This window comes from Coregonus clupeaformis, chromosome 17 (genome assembly GCF_020615455.1).
Source record: "Coregonus clupeaformis isolate EN_2021a chromosome 17, ASM2061545v1, whole genome shotgun sequence".
Lineage (NCBI taxonomy): Eukaryota > Metazoa > Chordata > Actinopteri > Salmoniformes > Salmonidae > Coregonus > Coregonus clupeaformis.
Genome location: NC_059208.1, coordinates 5,700,691 through 5,722,026, shown reverse-complemented (window position 1 = coordinate 5,722,026; position 21,336 = coordinate 5,700,691). Strand labels below are relative to the sequence as shown.

Here is a 21,336-nt window from a genome sequence, read left to right as displayed (position 1 = left end):
AATGATTTCTCATCTCTCTTGCCTCTGGCCTTTGTTCTTTCCTCTTACTGTATAAAGCATACCTGGCTAACTGAAGTTTTAGGTTTGAAAAAGTAGAGACATTCAAGTAGGCTAGTTTAACTGACGCCTAGTTTTAGTTTTACACTAGAACCAGATTATGATTGATAAAAACATGTTTGGCAGAGCCCCATTTCTAAAGATCTAATGACTATTGGGGATAAAGGATTTCAGAAGTCAGACCAAGGAAGCTGACGGTGGAATCCCTATGGGTGAAATAGAGGCAACCTCCTGAACGGATCGGTCCATTGCTGTTGTCGAGGGCCTTAGTGTTGTTGTAGATTGGCCCTGTGAAGCTAGGCTACAGCTGTTTTGGGCCCCATGGTTTGGCCCCTGTGCTGTACTACCATGTGTTTTCTCCATCTCAGACCACATACGCAGAACAAACATTCCTACCCATTAGGAGGTTTTTGTCCCAAATGGCACCCTATTCCCTATATAGTACTACTTTGATTATAGCCCTAACAAAAGTAGTGCACTATATAGGAAATAAAGTGAATAAAGGACGTAACCTAGGAGAGCAGAGGGTTCACTACCTTTCGTGGAAGGAGAAGAAAATGCCAACTCAGCACAGTACTTTTACTGCGCTGCCATGGAGTGGAGGTTGCTGTTAACATGACTTGCTTTACAACATTTACAAGATGTATTTTGCAACATTGCAAACCAATTACACAGACAACAAATGCTGAAATAAAAAAAGAGTTCACAAGAAAGGCATTTCACTGTACTTTACATTTATTATGTTCTCTTTGGTATGACTCCCAACATTCCAATCTCAGGGCAGACACTCTAATCACAAGGCCACTGAGTTGCTGCATGTTATATTATACGTCCTTATAATATGGGAACAGGTAGGAATGTATAGACCCATATGAAACAAAGTAGAAATATCAATGTCAGCAACAGCATAACGTACCGTACAATCAAAAACCCACCAACAAAACAAAACACAGTTGGTCTTCAAAATGAATAATAATAATATATGCCATTTAGCAGATGCTTTTATCCAAAGCGACTTAGTCATGCGTGCATACATTTTACGTATGGGTGTTCCCGGGAATCAAACTCACTATACTGGTGTTGCAAGTGCCAAAGCCAGTCTCTACCAACTGAGCTACAGAGGACCACTGTATTCAGTCAGGCTAAAACAAAACACTCACAAAGGTAAATCAATTAAAAACAAAATGAATACAGGCAGTTTACTGCAGAGTAGAGGGGAATTGCACCGTCTCTACATAATTGAAGAAAGGCTGCCACATTCGGTAGAATGTCCCATATAGTGCACTACTTTTGACCAGAGCCCTATGGAGAATAGGGGTTTATTTGGGGGACACACATAGATACTATCAGTTACTCATTATGTACAGTCTCTTGATTTCATATCCTGATTAAGACTCGTATTTTTTGTTTATCAGTGGACAAACTACATGACTTCATACTAACGTAATGGAATACTAGCATGCTAAACTCCCACAAACATTACACTACATACCTTTGGTTTTGTAACCCTCTAGGGACAATTAAGTTAGACATTTCTGTCTTTCACTCTGTTCAGCACCCTATCTTGCACAAGGTGTTACCTAAATGGCTGTTAAGCAGTGAATGTATGATACGTCTTAACTTGCTGCACTTGTTCGTTCTTTTTTGTATGGTAGCCTATCCATTGTGAACAGCAAACTTGGTTTAAAAAAACGAATAAAGCAACACCTCACGGCACAACGCCTCTGTATGTACTGACATGTATGTGTAACTGATAGATGCACACACACTACATGTTAATGTTTTTAAATGTATGTAAATTGTAAAGTATTTTGTCTGTAATGTCTTTTCGTTATGTGTCGGACCCCAGTAAGACTAGCTGTCGCCATTGGCGTCGGCTAATGGGGATCCAATAAAATAAAATCAAAACCATTATCTGACAAGATGTTTGTATTGACTGCTATGTGGGTGTAATTACGATACCAGTCATTTTAAAAGCATTACACAATGCTCTTGGGTAATTCCCAAACAACTACCATTCCAAAGTAAGCAGGTGTTCGCACTTTATGTTCCAAAGACTGAAAATAATGCTCAAAATGTAATGTTGCCCAACAGGTTACGGCATTAGAGTCATAGTCATCACATTAATGTTTTTAACATTGTCACTGGGAAAACGTGCTAGGCGGCCTGTAGCTGCCTGAGTAGATGTCATTCCTAAATTCTGCTCTTTCACGTCGATTACTCGTTCATTATGCAGTTGCTCTAAACACCTCCTGCTGTGTGCTGTTGGACTAAAAGAAGCTGCATTTCAGCGGGGTCAGTAATTTGATTATCTGTCAGAGCTGTATTAGCCCTGGTGTGAGGGGTGAGTGAGTGAGTGAGTGAGTGAGTGTGTAAATGTAATCTGATATAATCAAATCAAATTGTATTGGTCACATACACATATTTAGCAGACGTTATTGCGGGTATAGCGAAATGCTTGTGTTCCTAGCTCCAACAGTGCAGTAGTATCTAACAATTCACAACAATACACACACATCTAAAAGTGAAAGAATGGAATTAAGAAATATATAAATATTAGGACGAGCAATGCCTGGGTGTCATTGACAAAAATACAGTAGAATAGAATACAGTATATACATATGAAATGAGTAAAGCAGTATGTAAACATTATTAAAGTGACTAGTGTTCCATTATTAAAGTGACCAGTGAATCCATGTCTATGTATATAGGGCAGCAGCCTCTAAGGTGCAGGGTTGAGTAACCGGGTGGTAGCCGGCTAGTGATGGCTATTTAACAGTCTGATGGCCTTGAGATAGAAGCTGTTTTTCAGTCTCTCGGCCCCAGCTTTGATGCACCTGTACTGACCTCGCCTTCTGGATGGTAGCAAGGTGAACAGGCTGTTGCTCGGGTGGTTGATGTCCTTGATGATCTTTTTGGCCTTCCTGTGACAGCGGGTGCTTTAGGTGTCCTGGAGGGCAGGCAGTGTGCCTCTGGTGATGCGTTTGGCAGTTACTAGTTCCCTGTCCAAAATTGTAATCAGTAACATATCTTTTGGATTACCCAAACTCAGTAACGTAATCAAATTACTTGCAGTTACTTTTTCCTTTCCCCTTAAGAGGGATTAGAAAGTACAAAAATGAATATTACCAATTGAACAACATCTATTGCAAGATAAATCTATGTTAGAGGTTATATAGCTGACCTTAAATGGATGTTGCATTTGACTTAATAGGTAATGTGGGCTTCTTCTAACCCATTACTTTCTACTTCAATACAGATAATAAAACGAGTAGGCTATGTATTTACATTGTCAGATTTCCAATCATTCCAATTAATTAAATACCCCTTGATCTTCAATAATATGACTTGGAAATATGGAAATGTAGATTATTCTAATTGTTAATACCTGAAAATAACCCCAAACCTAAGGACTTTTTGTCATGGAGGAATGATTGGGCTCATTGCTTCAAAACATGGTTGAAAAATAAATGCTGCTCTCATGGATTGGCATTTTTTTAGCACTACTGAAAAGTGCTATTTGCATGACGTGAAAAATGAATGCCATATGCTGCATTTAGGCCTATTGTTTACGTTTTTGTTGGTGACACCATAGAATTAGGAATTAGAATATCTAATATAATAGGATCTCTATGGGTGATACTTTGATATCTCAGTAATTTGCAGATGTTGAAGTCTATCAAAAGTGCGTATGTATGGAGCACAGTACCACAGAGGAGTTTACAACATTTATATTACATTACAAGTGCTAGTGTTAGTTCACAAAAAGCAATCTTTCTTTTTTTATTTTTTTACCTGGGAGGAACTCCCTCAAACTTTTATTCCATAGGCTGGGATGCTGCAAGAGCACATTTTTCACTAGGTGTCCATGGGTTGTAAAAACAATGATTGATGGGCAACTTAGCATACACTTCTTCAATTCAACCATTATTGGGGTAAAATACACCTATACATTTGTGAACAGCCACCCACAACAACTACAATCCCGTAAGGCGCGAATCATTGAGAGCAGCAGTGTGATTCACATAGGTAATTGCTATGTAGATATCAATAATAAGCCTAAGTGATTCCATATCGCACGTAGGCTGCACCACTGCTGTCGTCGTTACCTCAAAGCATTTATTCAAGTTGGTCGTATAGTCTTTGATGCCGACAGCAGTCGCACCATTGGAAGACATAGCTTGCACTGTAGCCTACAAAAACCTATTCCTGCTCTTTTCCCGTTTCCTGCGATCCATCAAACACATTTGATGTGTCATCATAGTGGTCTCTGGCTTGTGGTCAGACTTGCTCAGGCGGAACAAACGTACACTTTTTGTCAATGCGGATTTGAATGTCATTGAGAAAACAGAAAGGTGTCAAAGTTCTCTTTTACAAACATCCTTTCTGAATTTAAAAGTAATCCCAGAAGTAATCATCTAGGTTTTCAAAAGTATCTGTAATCTGTTTACACAATTTTTGCTGGTAATGTAACGGATTACAGTTTTTTTGTAATCTGTTACTCCGCAACCCTGTGATATAAATACTACCCACAGTGCACAGACGTTAATTCAACGTCTATTCGACGTTGGTTCAACTTAATTTAATTGAAATAACATAGAAACAACGTTGATTCAACCAGTGTGTGCCCAGTGGGTAGGGTGTGTTTTTATGTCATTTTCTTTCCAACAGTCACCAATGTTCTGTAAAGTGAAAGTCTCTTTTGGTTAACTGTGCTGCAACTGTCACCTAATGATGAAATATATAACTGTGTATTTTGTATATTTGAAGTTGACAAACGCTGGCTCATTCACAATAGGCTGCGTATGTGTAGAGCGCTGTCATGTTGCACAGGGTGGTTCAACCTCCCAGCTATGCAAAGTTCTGCCAACACCAAGCATACTCCCCCTTTCTGGGCAAAAACCTGATGAAACCTAAAATTAACATCCAATTTTGAGTTGTCAACAAACGTAAATTCAACATGATTTAAACTAACCCTTTAATTGATGTTGATCTGTGGTTTAAATCTGGTTAAAGTGACAAATAAACTGTGTATATTGGAGGTTAACGTCAGTCTGATGAAAATAACATTTATTTTTGCCCTGTGTGAAAAGACTGTTGACTACCACTCTCTAAAATGAGAGGTGTTCTCTACACCCCTCCCTCCCAAAGATTAATCGGAAACATCCATCTTATCCTGTGTCTAAGCTGCGTCTCAAATGGCTGCCTATTCCCGATATAGTGCGCTACTTTTGACCCGGGCCCATAGTAGTGCACAATAAGGAATAGGGTGCCATTTGGGATGCAAACCTAGATCACATGTTTGGGAGGCAGCCATCTTGCTTGGTCTAAACGCTTTAACTTTGGGCAATGCTTATCATTCCTCAAACTGACCAAATTTGAATTAGCTATCAAAGCAGAAAGCACTGGAATTTTGACGGGATGTAAAAACGACCTGATCAAAGTATTGTAAATGACTGTAAGAGAATTTCATAAATCTGAATGTAATTTCCGCGAGTGAGGAAACTCACTACATACTATGTAATGTGTGTAATAGCTTTATTTTTAGGTGGGGATTATTTTTTTTATCTTTAATGTTCTGTACAGTACAGTTGTGCTGTCAGACAATTAATAAAAAAGGGATTCAAGTACTCATCTGCAGAAGTTTGAGAGCTGAAAATTGTTCACAGGAAGCAGGAGAGAAAAAACTCTCAGGACACAACCCAGAGCACTTTTCTGTTGCTCCATCCTGTAAAATTGATGACTTGTATAAACCTGAGATTAGAGAGGAAAAGCTATAGAACTCCTCAGCCTTCCCTCCCTCTCTCTCCTGCTCGCACACTATCATTTCTTGTTTTTTTTCTCTCACTTGCACCCACCCACCCTCTCTCTCCCTCCCTCCCCCTCTCTCCCTTCCTTCCTCTCGCTCTGAAGTTTACACCACAGATGCTCTGCCGTTTCAGCTTTGGGAACTTTGATCAATGCAAAGCTGCCAACCTCCAGCAGGACAAGGTCAGGAAACTAGATGACGCACACCATTGTCAAACACAGCCAGCCACCATCTGTTATAGCATACAGCCTGTTCAGTCTGTCATCTACAGTACCTGGCCTTATGCCTCCAAGGGCTCCCAGAGTTTAATAAACCACCTCTCACATTAAAGTGTCCATTAACCCCACCACACACACCCAACTCACACACACATTAACACACACATACACACACACACACTCTTGCTCAAATACACACACACTTCTTCTGACCCACTGGAATTGTGATACAGTGAATTATAAGTGAAGTAATGTGTCTGTAAACAATTGTTGGAAAAATGACTTGTGTCATGCACAAAGTAGATGTCCTAACCAACTTGCGAAAACTATAGTTTGTTAACAAGAAATTTGTTGAGTGGTTGAAAAACCAGTTTTAATGATTCCAACCTAAGTGTATGTAAACTTCCGACTTCAACTGTACATATTACCTCAATTACCTCGACTAACCGGTGCCCCCGCACATTGACTCGGTACCCCCTGTATATAGCCTCGCTATTGTTATATATACAATAAGTCTCCCGAGTGGTGCAGTGGTGGCGCACAATTGGCCCAGTGTCGTCCAGGGTATGGGAGGGAACGGCTGGCAGGGATGTAGCTCAGTTGGTAGAGCATGGTAATTGCAACGCCAGGGTTGTGGGTTCAATTCCCACGGGGGGCCAGTATAAAATAATAATAATAATGTATGTAAGTCGCTCTGGATAAGAGCGTCTGCTAAATGACAAAAAAAAATTTAAACAAAAAAATATATATATATAAAAAATAAAAAATATATATACAGTAAGGGGAAAAAGTATTTGATCCCCTGCTGATTTTGTACGTTTGCCCACTGACAAAGAAATGATCCATCTATAATTTTAATGGTAGGTTTATTTGAACAGTGAGAGACAGAATAACAACAACAAATCCAGAAAAACGCATGTCAAAAATGTTATAAATTGATTTGCATTTTAATTAGGGAAATAAGTATTTGACCCCTCTGCAAAACATTACTTAGTACTTGGTGGCAAAACCCTTGTTGGCAATCACAGAGGTCAGACGTTTCTTGTAGTTGGCCACCAGGTTTGCACACATCTCAGGAGGGATTTTGTTCCACTCCTCTTTGCAGATCTTCTCCAAGTCATTAAGGTTTCGAGGCTGACGTTTGGCAACGCGAACCTTCAGCTCCCTCCACAGATTTTCTATGGGATTAAGGTCTGGAGACTGGCTAGGCCACTCCAGGACCTCAATGTGCTTCTTCTTGAGCCACTCCTTTGTTGCCTTGGCCGTGTGTTTTGGGTCATTGAATACCCATCCACAACCCATTTTCAATGCCCTGGCTGAGGGAAGGAGGTTCTCACCCAAGATTTGACGGTACATGCCCCGTCCATCGTCCCTTTGATGCGGTGAAGTTGTCCTGTCTCCTTAGCAGAAAAACACTCCCAAAGCATAATTTTTCCACCTCCATGTTTGACGGTGGGGATGGTGTTATAATAATAATAATAATATGCCATTTAGCAGACGCTTTTATCCAAAGCGACTTACAATCATGCGTGCATACATTTTTTTTGTGTATGGGTGGTCCCGGGGATCGAACCCACTACCTTGGCGTTACAAGCGCCGTGCTCTACCAGCTGAGCTACAGGGGTCATAGGCAGCATTCCTCCTCCTCCAAACACGGCAAGTTGAGTTGAGGCCAAAGAGCTCGATTTTGGTCTCATCTGACCACAACACTTTCACCCAGTTCTCCTATGAATCATTCAGATGTTCATTGGCAAACTTCAGACGGGCCTGTATATGTGCTTTCTTGAGCAGGGGGACCTTGTGGGCGCTTTAGGATTTCAGTCCTTCATGGCGTAGTGTGTTACCAATTGTTTTCTTGGTGACTATAGTCCCAGCTGCCTTGAGATCATTGACAAGATCCTCCCGTGTAGTTCTGGGCTGATTCCTCACCGTTCTCATGATCATTGCAACTCCACAAGGTGAGATCTTGCATGGAGCCCCAGGCCGAGGGAGATTGACAGTTATTTTGTGTTTCTTCCATTTGCGAATAATCGCACCAACTGTTGTCACCTTCTCACCAAGCTGCTTGGCGATGTAGCCCATTCCAGCCTTGTGTAGGTCTACAATCTTGTCCCTGACATCCTTGGAGAGCTCTTTGGTCTTGGCCATGGTGGAGAGTTTGGAATCTGATTGATTGATTGCTTCTGTGGACAGGTGTCTTTTATACAGGTAACACACTGAGATTAGGAGCACTTCCTTTAAGAGTGTGCTCCTAATCTCAGCTCGTTACCTGTATAAAAGACACCTGGGAGCCAGAAATCTTTCTGATTGAGAGGGGGTCAAATACTTATTTCCCTCATTAAAATACATAACATGCATTTTTCTGGATTCTTTTGTTGTTATTCTGTCTCTCACTGTTCAAATAAACCTACCATTAAAATTATAGACTGATAATTTCTTTGTCAGTGGGCAAACGTACAAAATCAGCAGGGGATCAAATACTTTTTTCCCCTCACTATATATATATATATATATATATATATATACATACATATATACACAGTACCAGTCAAAAAATTTGGACACACCTACTCATTCAAAGACATCAAAACTATGAAATAACACATAAGGAATCATGTGTTAACCAAAAAAGTGTTAAACAAATCAAAATATATTTTATATTTGAGATTCTTCAAATAGCCAGGACCCCTTGATGACAGCTTTGTACACTCTTGGCATTCTCTATACCAGCTTCATGAGGTAGTCACCTGGAATGCATTTCAATTAACAGATGTGCCTTCTTAAAAGTTAATTTGTGGAATTTCTTTCCTTCTTAATGCGTTTGAGCCAATCAGTTGTGTTGTGACAAGGTAGGGGGTGTATACAGAAGATTGCCCTATTCGGTAAAAGACCAAGTCCATATTATGGCAAGAACAGCTCAAATAAGCAAAAAGAAACCACAGTCCATCATTACTTGAAGACATGAAGGTCAGTCAAAAACCATCAAGCGCTATGATGAAACTGTCTCTCATGAGGACCACCACAGGAATGGAATACCCAGAGCTACCTCTGCTGCAGAGGGTAAGTTCATTAGAGTTACCAGCCTCAGAAATTGCAGCCCAAATAAATGCTTCACAGAGTTCAAGTAACAGACACATCTCAGAATCAACTGTTCAGAGGGAACTGTGTGAATCAGGCCTTCGTGGTCGAATTGCTGCAAAGAAACCACTACTAAAGGACACCAATAAGAAGAAGAGACTTGCTTGGGCCAAGAAACACGAGTAATGGACATTAGACCGGTGGAAATTTGTCCTTTGGTCTAGAGTCCAAATTGGAGATTTTTGGTTCCAACCGCTGTGTCTTCGTGAGACGCGATGTGGGTGAACGGATGATCTCTGCATGTGTATTTCCCACTGTAAAGCATGGAGGAGGAGGTGTTATGGTGTGAGGGTGCGCCGGAGAAGATGGCTGCCGTTTTACAGCCCTCTAACCAATTGTACCATTATGTGTGTTTTTCCGCGTTATTTGTAATTTATTTTGTACATAATGTTTCTGCCATCGTCTCTTATAACCAAAAAGAGCTTCTGGATATCAGGACAGCGATTACTCACCTCGTATTGGACGAAGATTTTTTCTTCAATGAGGCGGCCGCGAAGGATATCATACAGACACCCGACAAGGCCCAAATCCCCGTCATTCGCGTGAGGAAGAAACGGAGATATCGTGGACGTAGATCGGGGTGCCTTGTAAGGATCCGACGGCGAGCGAGTAAACTGCCTCTTCCATCAATCCTATTAGCCAACGTTCAATCATTTGAAAATAAATTGGATGACTTAAGATTACGGTTATCCTACCAACGGGACATTAAAAACTGTAATATCTTATGTTTCACCGAGTCGTGGCTGAACGACTGACATGGATATCATACAGCTAGCGGGCTATACGCTACATCGGCAGGATAGAACGGCTGACTCCGGTAAGACAAGGGGTGGCGGTCTGTGTATATTTGTAAACAACAGCTGGTGCACAAAATCAAATACTAAGGAAGTCTCGAGGTTTTGCTCGCCTGAGGTAGAGTATCTTATGATAAGCTGTAGACCACACTATTTACCAAGAGAGTTTTCATCTATATTTTTCATAGCTGTCTATTTACCACCACAAACCAATGCTGGCATTAAGATTGCACTGAATGAGTTGTACAAGGCCATAAATCAACAGTCAAACGCTCATCCAGATGCAGCGCTCCTAGTGGCCAGGGACTTTAATGCAGGGAAACTTAAATCCGTTCTACCTAATTTCTACCAGCATGTTAAATGTGCAACCAGAGGAAAAAAAAACTCTAGACCACCTTTACTCCACACACAGAGACGCATACAAAGCTCTCCCTCGCCCTCCATTTGGCAAATCTGACCATAACTCTATCCTCCTGATTCCTGCTTATAAGCAAAAACTAAAGCAGGAAGCACCAGTGACTCGGTTAATAAAAAAGTGGTCAGATGACGCAGATGCTAAGCTACAGGACTGTTTTGCTAGCACAGACTGGAACATGTTCCGGGATTCTTCAGACAGCATTGAGGAATACACCACATCAGTCACTGGCTTCATCAATAAGTGCATCGATGATGTCGTCCCCACAGTGACCGTACGTACATACCCCCAACCAGAAGCCATGGATTACAGGAAACATCCGCACTGAGCTAAAGGGTAGAGCTGCCGCTTTCAAGGAACGGGACTCTAACCCGGACGCTTATAAGAAATCCCGCTATGACCTCCGACGAACCATCAAACAGGCAAAGAGTCAATACAGGACTAAGATTGAATCATACTACACTGGCTCTGACACTCGTCGGATGTGGCAGGGCTTGAAAACTATTACAGACTACAAAGGGAAGCACAGCCGCGAGCTGCCCAGTGACACAAGCCTACCAGACGAGCTAAACCACTTCTATGCTCGCTTCGAGGCAAGCAACACTGAAGCATGCATGAGAGCACCAGCTGTTCCGGATGACTATGTGATCACGCTCTCCGTAGCCGATGTGAGTAAGACTTTTAAGCAGGTCAACATTCACAAGGCCGCAGGGCCAGACGGATTACCAGGATGTGTACTCCGAGCATGTGCTGACCAACTGGCAAGTGTCTTCACTGACATTTTCAACATGTCCCTGACTGAGTCTGTAATACCAACATGTTTCAAGCAGACCACCATAGTCCCCGTGCCCAAGGACTCTAAGATAACCTGCCTAAATGACTACCGACCCGTAGCACTGACGTCTGTAGCCATGAAGTGCTTTGAAAGGCTGGTCATGGCTCACATCAACAGCATTATCCCAGAAACCCTAGACCCACTCCAATTTGCATACCGCCCCAACAGATCCACAGATGATGCAATCTCTATTGCACTCCACACTGCCCTTTCCCACCTGGACAAGAGGAACACCTACGTGAGAATGATATTAATTGACTACAGCTCAGCATTCAACACCATAGTGCCCTCTAAGCTCATCACTAAGCTAAGGATCCTGGGACTAAACACCTCCCTCTGCAACTGGATCCTTGGACTTCCTGACGGGCCGCCCCCAGGTGGTAAGGGTAGGTAACAACACATCTGCCACACTGATCCTCAACACGGGGCCCCTCAGGGGTGCGTGCTCAGTCCCCTCCTGTACTCTCTGTTCACCCATGACTGCATGGCCAGGCACGACTCCAACACCATCATTAAGTTTGCGGACGACACAACAGTGGTAGGCCTGATCACCGACAACGATGAGACAGCCTATAGGGAGGAGGTCAGAGACCTGGCCGTGTGGTGCCAGGACAACAACCTCTCCCTCAACGTGACCAAGACAAAGGAGATGATTGTGGACTACAGGAAAAAAAAAGAGGACTGAGCACGCCCCCATTCTCATCGACGGGGCTGTAGTGGAACAGGTTGAGAGCTTCAAGTTCCTTGGTGTCCACATCACCAACGAACTATCATGGTCCAAACACACCAAGACAGTCGTGAAGAGGGCACGACAAAGCCTATTCCCCCTCAGGAGACTGAAAAGATTTGGCATGGGTCCTCAGATCCTCAAAAAATTCTACAGCTGCACCATCGAGAGCATCCTGACTGGTTGCATCACCGCCTGGTATGGCAACTGCTTGGCCTCCGACTGCAAGGCACTACAGAGGGTAGTGCGTACGGCCCAGTACATCACTGGAGCCAAGCTTCCTGCCATCCAGGACCTCTATACCAGGCGGTGTCAGAGGAAGGCCCTCAAAATTGTCAAAGACTCCAGCCACCCTAGTCATAGACTGTTCTCTCTGCTACCGCACGGCAAGCGGTACCGGAGTGCCAAGTCTAGGTCCAAAAGACTTCTCAACAGCTTCTACCCCCAAGCCATAAGACTCCTGAACAGCTAATCATGGCTACCCGGACTATTTGCACTGCCCCCCCACCCCATCCTTTTTACGCTGCTGCTACTCTGTTAATTATTTATGCATAGTCGCTTTAACTCTACCCACATGTACACATTACCTCAACTACCTCAACTAGCCGGTGCCCCCGCACATTGACTCTGCAACGGTACCCCCCTGTATATATAGCCTCCCTACTGTCACTTTATTTTACTTCTGCTCTTTTTTTTCTCAACACTTTTTTGGTTGTTGTTTTATTTTTACTTTTTTTGTTAAAAATAAATGCACTGTTGGTTAAGGGCTGTAAGTAAGCATTTCACTGTAATGTCTGCACCTGTTGTATTCGGCGCATGTGACCAATACAATTTGATTTGATTTGATTTTCTGGTGACACTGTCTGTGATTTATTTAGAATTTAAGGCACACTTAACCAGCATGGCTACCACAGCGATACGGCATCCCATCTGGTTTGGGCTTAGTGGGACTGTCATTTGTTTTTGAACAGGACATTGACCCAACACACCTCCACACAGGTGTGAGGCGTGTGTGGCCACACAGTCATGGGTAAACAGGGAGTACAGGAGGGGGCTGAGCACTTAATGATGAGCTTGGAGGGTACTATGGTGTTGAAGACTGAGCTGTAGTCAATGAACAGCATTCTTACATAGATATTCCTCTTGTCCCGATGGGATAGGGAAGTGTGCAGTGCGATGGCAAATGCATAATCCGTGGATTTATTGGGGCGGTATGCAAATTGCAGTGGGTCTAGGGTATCAGGTAAGGTGGAGGTGATATGATCCTTAACTAGCCTCTCAAAGCACTTCATGATGACAGAAGTGAGTGCTACGGGGCGATAGTCATTTAGTTCAGTTACCTTACGAGAGGGTGATGTTTTTCTCAGATTAACCCGTCCACAGAGCAATCATGATCCCTCCCACACAGCCTCAGACATCTCTCCCTTCACCCACCATCCTCCATCTCTCCCAGACACCCTTCACCACCCCTGCTCCTCCGTCTCTCCCTGCAGGGCAGACCCAGGGTTTCCTGGTCGATTCCTCATTTCACGAGTTTAAGGACCAGACATGAAATGGGTTTAGAATATTTATTGAGGAAATGGAATGGATGTGAGAATGAGGATTCAGTGGGGAAATGAGAATGGACTGGATGAAGCCGGGGGCTGCTGATGAAGGATCCGGAGGGGAATGAGAATGGACTGGATGAAGCCGGGGGCTGCTGATGAAGGATCCGGAGGGGAATGAGAATGGACTGGATGAAGCCGGGGGCTGCAGATGAAGGATCCGGAGGGGAATGAGAATGGACTGGATGAAGCCGGGTCTGCAGATGAAGGATCCGGAAGGGTTGACTCTGTAGGGTTTGGCTTGGAGTCTCAGGTAGACATCACCGTCAGGCCGTGGTAGTTAGGATGCTGTGGTAAAGGCAATCCCCCCCAGAAGATCCTTGAACGAAGGTGGGGAAAGGGGGGGAGAAGGGATGTGAAACAAAACAGAGAGGAGGAATGACTTTTTGGTCAGATTTAAGTAGGATGGTAGTGGTGATTAATTCTTAAAAAGTCCAATCCGTTTGGGGGGGCTTTACTACTATATGGCCTGTACTACAATAGCCCAGCATTGAACAACATTCATAAATGACAAAAAAGTCCAAAAATAAATAATAATAAACAAGGTTTTGAAGTGTCTGTCCTATATCTAGCAGATATAAGAAAGCTCAGGATATTTTTTTTTTTTTTTTTTTTAACATATTTAACTACCTTCATACTTCCATAAAACATTTCTTACCGGTACCAGTTACATTCAGATGAGTCCCGTGACACTTGTGGGGGTTGTAGAGCATCTCCGTGTTCGTGAGAGTCTCCCCTTTCCATACAGTAGTCATAATAGTTTGTAGGTCAACCCATTCAGACGCTACAGACGTTTTCGTGAGAAGACTGATTTTGGGGACGTCTCATGGTCTGACAAACACCGCTCTAGCTCTGCCACCTTTCACCGCAGATGCGGAAGTGCGACATCGATTGAGACGCATCCAATGCAAGAAAACTTAGGCTGATTAGCAGTTAGTAGCAGCTGGAGCTTGTTTGAGGAGTTACGTTCAAGGCAACTAGTTAAGTGTTGCAAACAGTCGTTGAGGCTGATTGGCAATGGTTAGCGGCTGATTGGCAATGGTTAGCAGCTGCTGCTTGTTGAGTTGCTAGGGAGCTGCGTTCAAGGCAACTAGTTAAGTGTTACGTTCAACTCTGTTCCTTTCTCTTGAATTTTTGTTAATCCTTAACACCATTTAAAAAAACACCCCCAGCCTCTGGTCTCTGTGTCCCTTAGTATTGGAGATCTGCACTACATTGACATGCCACAGATTGTAAAGAGCAAAAAGGTGAAGTTAGTATGTTTTTGTGCTAATCCCTCATTTTATCACCTTGGCCTATAATTTGACGAGCGTTTTTTGGTGTGGAAAATGGCAATAGACTTGCCTTGGCTGAATGTGAATAATATTGTGAAATGTTCTGTGTTTTTGTGCATTTAACAGCCTTTCTGTTTTTTTTTTTTTATTTCACCTTTATTTAACCAGGTAAACCAGTTGAGAACAAGTTCTCATTTACAACTGCGACCTGGCCAAGATAAAGCATAGCAGTGCGATAAAAACAACAACACAGAGTTACATATGGGGTAAAACAAAACAAAAATCAAAAAAATACAACAGAAATACAATTAATATACAGTGTGCAAATTTAGCAAGTTATGGAGGTAAGGCAATAAAATAGGCTATAGTGCAAAATAATTACAATTTAGTATTAACACTGGAATGATGTGCAAGAGATGATGTGCAAATAGAGATACTGGGGTACAGATGAGCAAAATAAATAACAATATAGGGATGAGGTAGTTGGGCGGGCTAATTTCAGATGGGCTGTGTACAGGTGCAGTGATCGGTAAGGTGCTCTGACAACTGATGCCTAAAGTTAGTGAGGGAGATAAGCGTCTCCAGCTTCAGAGATTTTTGCAGTTTGTTCCAGTCATTGGCAGCAGAGAACTGGAAGGAATTGCGGCCAAAGGAGGTGTTGGCTTTGGGGATGACCAGTGAGATATACCCGCTGGAGCGCAGACTACGGGTGGGTGTTGCTATGGTGACCAATGAGCTAAGATAAGGCGGGGATTTGCCTAGCAGTGATTTATAGATGGCCTGGAGCCAGTGGGTTTGGCGACGAATATGTAGTGAGGACCAGCCAACAAGAGCGTACAGGTCACAGTGGTGGGTATTATATGGGGCTTTGGAGACAAAACGGATGGCACTGTGATAGACAACATCCAATTTGCTGAGTAGAGTGTTGGAGGCTATTTTGTAAATGACATCGCCGAAGTCAAGGATCGGTAGGATAGTCAGTTTTACAAGGGCATGTTTGGCAGCATGAGTGAAGGAGGCTTTGTTGCGAAATAGGAAACCGATTCTAGATTTAACTTTGGATTGGAGATTCTTAATGTGAGTCTGGAAGGAGAGTTTACAGTCTAACCAGACACCTAGATATTTGTAGTTGTCCACGTACTCTAGGTCAGACCCGTCTAGAGTAGTGATTCTAGTCGGGTGGGCGGGTGCAAGCAGCGTTCGGTTGAAGAGCATGCATTTTGTTTTACTAGTGTTTAAGAGCAGTTGGAGGCTACTGAAGGAGTGTTGTATGGAATTGAAGCTCGTTTGGAGGTTTGTTAACACAGTGTCCAATGAAGGGCCAGATGTATACAAAATGGTGTCGTCTGCGTAGAGGTGGATCTGAGAGTCACCAGCAGCAAGAGCGACGTCATTGATATACACAGAGAAAAGAGTTGGCCCAAGAATTGAACCCTGTGGCACCCCCATAGAGACTGCCATAGGTCCAGACAACAGGCCCTCCGATTTGACACATTGAACTCTATCTGAGAAGTAGTTGGTGAACCAGGCGAGGCAGTCATTAGAGAAACCAAGGCTATTTAGTCTGCCAATGGTGGAGCTCTGATGTTGGATGGTGGAGCTCTGATGTCCTTCCATGTAGAAGTAGATCCCAGGAGGTCTTCCTGCTTCTCTGTTTTTAGCTTTTGAAGGGAAATGTTTTATCACATATGATCATTAATTTACCCAGCAATGTGTGTATTTTTAAAAAAATGTCTTCCATTTGTTTGCTGTCTAGGTAGATGATTGACTGGACAGGCAGAGAATGCTAGATGCACCAGTCACTGATCTCACACTGTCAACAGCAGAAGAACAGCTGGATGTAGTTACCGGGCCATTGTTAAATTGACAGGACCATCCTGGATTGTGTACCACAGTGGAATTACTGTATTATTGGTCAGCAGACGAGTAATGGACATACACAAGGATTCCTCATCTATGTGATTTTTGTCTGACCTAACATTTTTCTACAGAATGCCAAGGCTTTCCCTACAAATTATAAGGAACTAGTATTCCGGTCAGCTTTTTACTCTGAGATGTTGTTGTTTTCCAACAGTGTGAAGGGGAGCCTGTAATTGTGATGAGGAAGACAGGGACTGTTTCTGTTCATCAGAGGAACCCAGCATTCAGCCTGTTAGTGCCACGGAATCTCCAGGGGAGGAAATATTCTCAGATGTCACTTGGAAATTGGAATTTTCAATAAGGGGCTTCTCTCTGGTTTTCCCTTCCCTCTACCTCCCAGACAACTGAGTTTTTAATCTACCACTACACCATGTCTCTATCGAAGTGGAGGAAGATCAGGGCATTTACTGTGTTTTCCTGCATTGTAACGTTCACCACGTTCCTCTTCAGTTACACGTTGAGAGATCCCTCTCTGTACTTCTTCAAATACGCCATCCGCAAGTCGGACAGCTTCTTCTCTAAGGGCCAGTGTGGCTGTCGACAGTGTATGACTGAGCTGGAGGACGACCCCTGGTTCACTGAGCGGTTCAACCTGTCGGTCCACCCTCTGATGTCTAGGAGGAACAGCCTGCTGACTGACGACACATACCGCTGGTGGCAGGTGAGATGTTACCACTGCAAGGGTTAGGGTTGAATTGGGATGTGGACTTGAAGCTAGGGTTAGGGTTGTGCTAGGGTTAGGGTTGAACCGGGATGTGGAAATGAAGCTAGGGTTAGGGCTGAACCAGAATGTGGACATGAAGCTAGGGTTGAACCAGGATGTGGACATGAAGTTAGGGTTAGGGTTGAGGCTAAGGTTAGGGTTGAGGTTAGGGTTCAACCGGGATGTGGACATGAAGTTAGGGTTGAGGCTAGGGTTAGGGTTGAACCAGGATGTGGACATGAAGCAAGGGTTAGGGTTGAGACTAGGGTTAAACCGGGATGTGGACATGAAGCTAGGGTTCAGGCTAGGGTTAAACCGGGATGTGGACATGAAGCAAGGGTAGGATTAGGGTTGAGGCTAGGGTTAGGGTTGAACTGGGATGTGGACATGAAGCAAGGGTTAGGGTTAGAGAGTTTGGATTAGTCCACCCTCTGATTATCTGGAGGAACCGTCTGCTGACTGATGACAGGTACAGGTGATGGCAGGTTCTGAGACTTTCAGGTGAATAACCACACAGGTGAGTTTGGTTCAGTCACATCAGGACAAGGAAGAAAACATTTTGTCCATGACATGGTTATTCATGATACTGTACCTACCAATGCCCATGAACTTTGAGGTGGCTAATTTCTAAGATTCCACCAGAAAGAACTGAATGACTACTTAATGAATACCATTCAACATTGCTAGAGAAGTCTAGATCCAATAAATATTTTTAAAAAACGTTCCACTCCCTGTTGCTCAGTATTTCAGAGATATTCTATTTTTGAACCTAATCTGTGGTATATTGAGCTCTTCATTATTCTAGCCTCAAAACCACTGCATCACAGTTTGTCAGTTTGTTCTTGGTTTTTCTAAAGCAAGGTCATATACAATGAAGAATGAGCTGCCAATCACTTAGGAACAGCCCGGTTCAACGTCAAATGGTATGCCGTCGCTCGTTTCAATTCAAACATCAAAAGTCCCCTCTTAGAAGTCAGTTAGGAACACTTTCTTGTAAATTAGAATTGATTCTGGGGCTGATTACAGGAGATACACCTTGGAGGTGGAAGGATCACATGCCCTGAGACGTGACAGCAACAGCATGTCGTGTCCAATCAGAGGGTTCTATGGAGATGAGGTTATCACATTCACCTTGGCCAATTAGATGGAAGAGTAGATGGAACAATAACTAGGTAACCTCCTGTTACTCACAACTTGTTTCATAAGAGGTGAGGCTTGATGAGCACTGTCTAGGTCCAACTACTGGCTCTGTCAAAAAAAGTGTCTTGGTGTGTGCTAGGGTTGAATGGCGGGAACCCGGTTACCGAGATTTACCGGGTAGCCAGGTTTTTCCCTGAATAAATAACTGAGAAACTGGTAAGTTATAATAAATTATTTATATGAACAGCATGGCGTAAAATGGAACTATTAAGTTATATGCAATGTTTAAATCGGGCTTCTCTACGGCCTCTACATGATGAATCATCAACGCTCAGGGTCTGGACAGACAGCCCATCTCAGTATGGAACGCAGTTCAGTAAGGTTGCTGGATCGAATCCCCGAGCTGACAAGGTACAAATCTGTCATTCTGCCCCTGTTTCCCGGGTGCTGAAGACGTGGATGTCGATTAAGGCAGCCCTCCGCACCTCTGATTCAGAGGGGTTGGGTTAAATGCGGAAGACACATTTCAGTTGTACAACTGACCTTTTCCTTATCATGGTAACTTTTTTTCTTGTGACAGGTAGGCCTGCATTTGCTGCAGCATAGTCTATGCTACAGTAATATAAAGACCGAATGCACGTCTAATTTATCCATCTCCATCTGGCTTTTGGGGGTCACCTTGATTTTTAATTGTAAAGATTATTTTCTTTTAATTGCAGCTGCAGAGTTTTAAAACGGCCTATTACTCAAATATTGTTGCTTTAAATCAGTGCATGCGCTAGCCCTCTCTTGCAGTCTTTCTCTATCTCCAGCAACTACAATGATGCCCTTTATCTACTTCCCTAGAGTCAGATGAACTAGTGGATACCATTTTTATGTCTCTGTGTCCAGTATGAAGGAAGTTAAGAGGTAGTTTTGAGAGCCAATGCTAACTAGCATTAGCGCAATGACTAGAAGTCTATGGGTATCTGCTAGCATGTTAGCCGACTTCCAGTCATTGTGTTAATGCTATATAGCAATTGCGTTAATGCTTCTTAGCAACTTACTTCAAACTGCACGCAGGCATACAAATGGTATCCATGAGTTCATCTGACTCTGGGGAAGTAGATAAAGTATCCCTTTAACAAGATAGAGGATACAGTTTTTTTATGCTGAGAACGGAAAGTATGTCTTAAAATAACTTTCTTAGAATGTTCTTTGAACCTTACTAACGGTTTCTTAATGTTCTGAGAACATACTTTAAATAGAACCATGAGGAAACCTGTAGGAAATGTTATGGGAAGTTTGTATGCAAAATAACCATAAGACCATCACGCTCACACCAAGCTCTAAGAAACATATGGTTCTCAGAACGTTATGTGCTAGCTGGGCTGTCTCTGCTGTGTTTCTACCTCTTCCCTGTCTCTGCTGTGTCCCTACCTCCACTGTCTCTGCTTTGTCTCGAGTGGTTGAAGACCGAGCTAAAGGCTTGACGGTCTCTCTCCAGTGGTTGCAGGCAGAGCAAGAGCCGGCCAACTTCAGCGAGGTGGTGGAGAAGTTGTTCCAGGTCATCCCTGATGCTGACCTTTACATGGACGCGGGCCCTGAGCGCTGTAGGACCTGTGCTGTGGTGGGGAACTCAGGGAACCTCAAGGGCTCCCGCTACGGAGCCCTCATCGACTCCAATGATGTCATAATCAGGTGACTGATCAAGCTTGTTTTTTGTTTATGAGTTACATATAGTATGTTGTTAGGAATGGAACTGCAAAGACAGATAAGAGTGATTTTGTTCTGTATAGCATTCATGCCTGACCAATATCTAGGCTTTGTGATGTTATTTGCAAGTGCAATCATTGTAGTCCAGTTTCTTGAGTCCCACCCCCACCTTTGATAAGATTACACCTGAGCCGGGATACAAACGGTTTTGTTCTATCAAGGCGTTTATAGCCTACAATTATCATCACAATACCTCATGAAAGGTGAAAACAAGTTTGTTCTATCGAGGTGCTTTTATATGCTATGAATATCATCTCACCTGTTGAATTATACTGTGATCTGATCATTGTGGAATGTAGGTGTGGATGCCCCATTTGGTTTGATGTCCTCAATATAATTTCACCCTAGCATAGACAGACATTCCTCCCATCATGTCACACCTGTCAGCTGCCCTACCTGTTGTTCCCATGTCAGTTTGTCTCATAGAATTTGATATGGCCCAAAGTCAAAGCCACTTGGCCCCAAAACCTGATTTAGCATGATGTGCCGCGCGATTGATTTTGTAGTAGTCAACTGGGTGGGATTTGATATAGGTTAAGGAAGGATCACAGAATTCCATCCAGGTCAGCAGAAGGGGTCAGCTAATCACCCTTGATTTTATACGTGTTCAGACTATACACACTCCAGCACATAGATGGGGGTAGGAACCTTTTCAGTTTATTTACCAAGTGCCAATTAGTCCCTCCAGGATTTTGCAGGGATTTCTTGTGATATTTGCGGGCAAAAATGCTTGATTTTGCATGGCAATATGCAATGGTTTTGGCCAATTTGTCGCAAAAATGTGCTGATGAGGGAAAAAGTTTGTTTATGTGTGGCTTGATTGAGCCATATTATGTGGTAAATGTGCAGTGATTGGTCTAAATTGCATGCCCTCTTTTTGTATTACGTTGATGGGTCGGTTTGATGCGATACCCGCGATGATTTGACTGTTTTATGCTGAAATAGTG

At 43.1% G+C, this 21,336-nt stretch overlaps 1 protein-coding gene across 2 annotated transcripts in view; it reads left to right on the top strand.

Annotated features, from left to right (window-relative positions):
* Positions 1–21,336, top strand: part of LOC121585595 (CMP-N-acetylneuraminate-beta-galactosamide-alpha-2,3-sialyltransferase 1-like) — a 57,267-nt gene that overhangs the window by 16,960 nt on the left and 18,971 nt on the right. For both annotated transcript variants that reach the window (XM_041901919.1, XM_041901918.1), the window contains exons 2-3: positions 16,628–17,452; positions 20,121–20,314. In XM_041901919.1, the coding sequence (XP_041757853.1) occupies positions 17,162–17,452; positions 20,121–20,314 (485 nt within the window). In that variant the 5' untranslated portion in view covers positions 16,628–17,161. The remainder of the gene's footprint in view (positions 1–16,627; positions 17,453–20,120; positions 20,315–21,336) is intronic.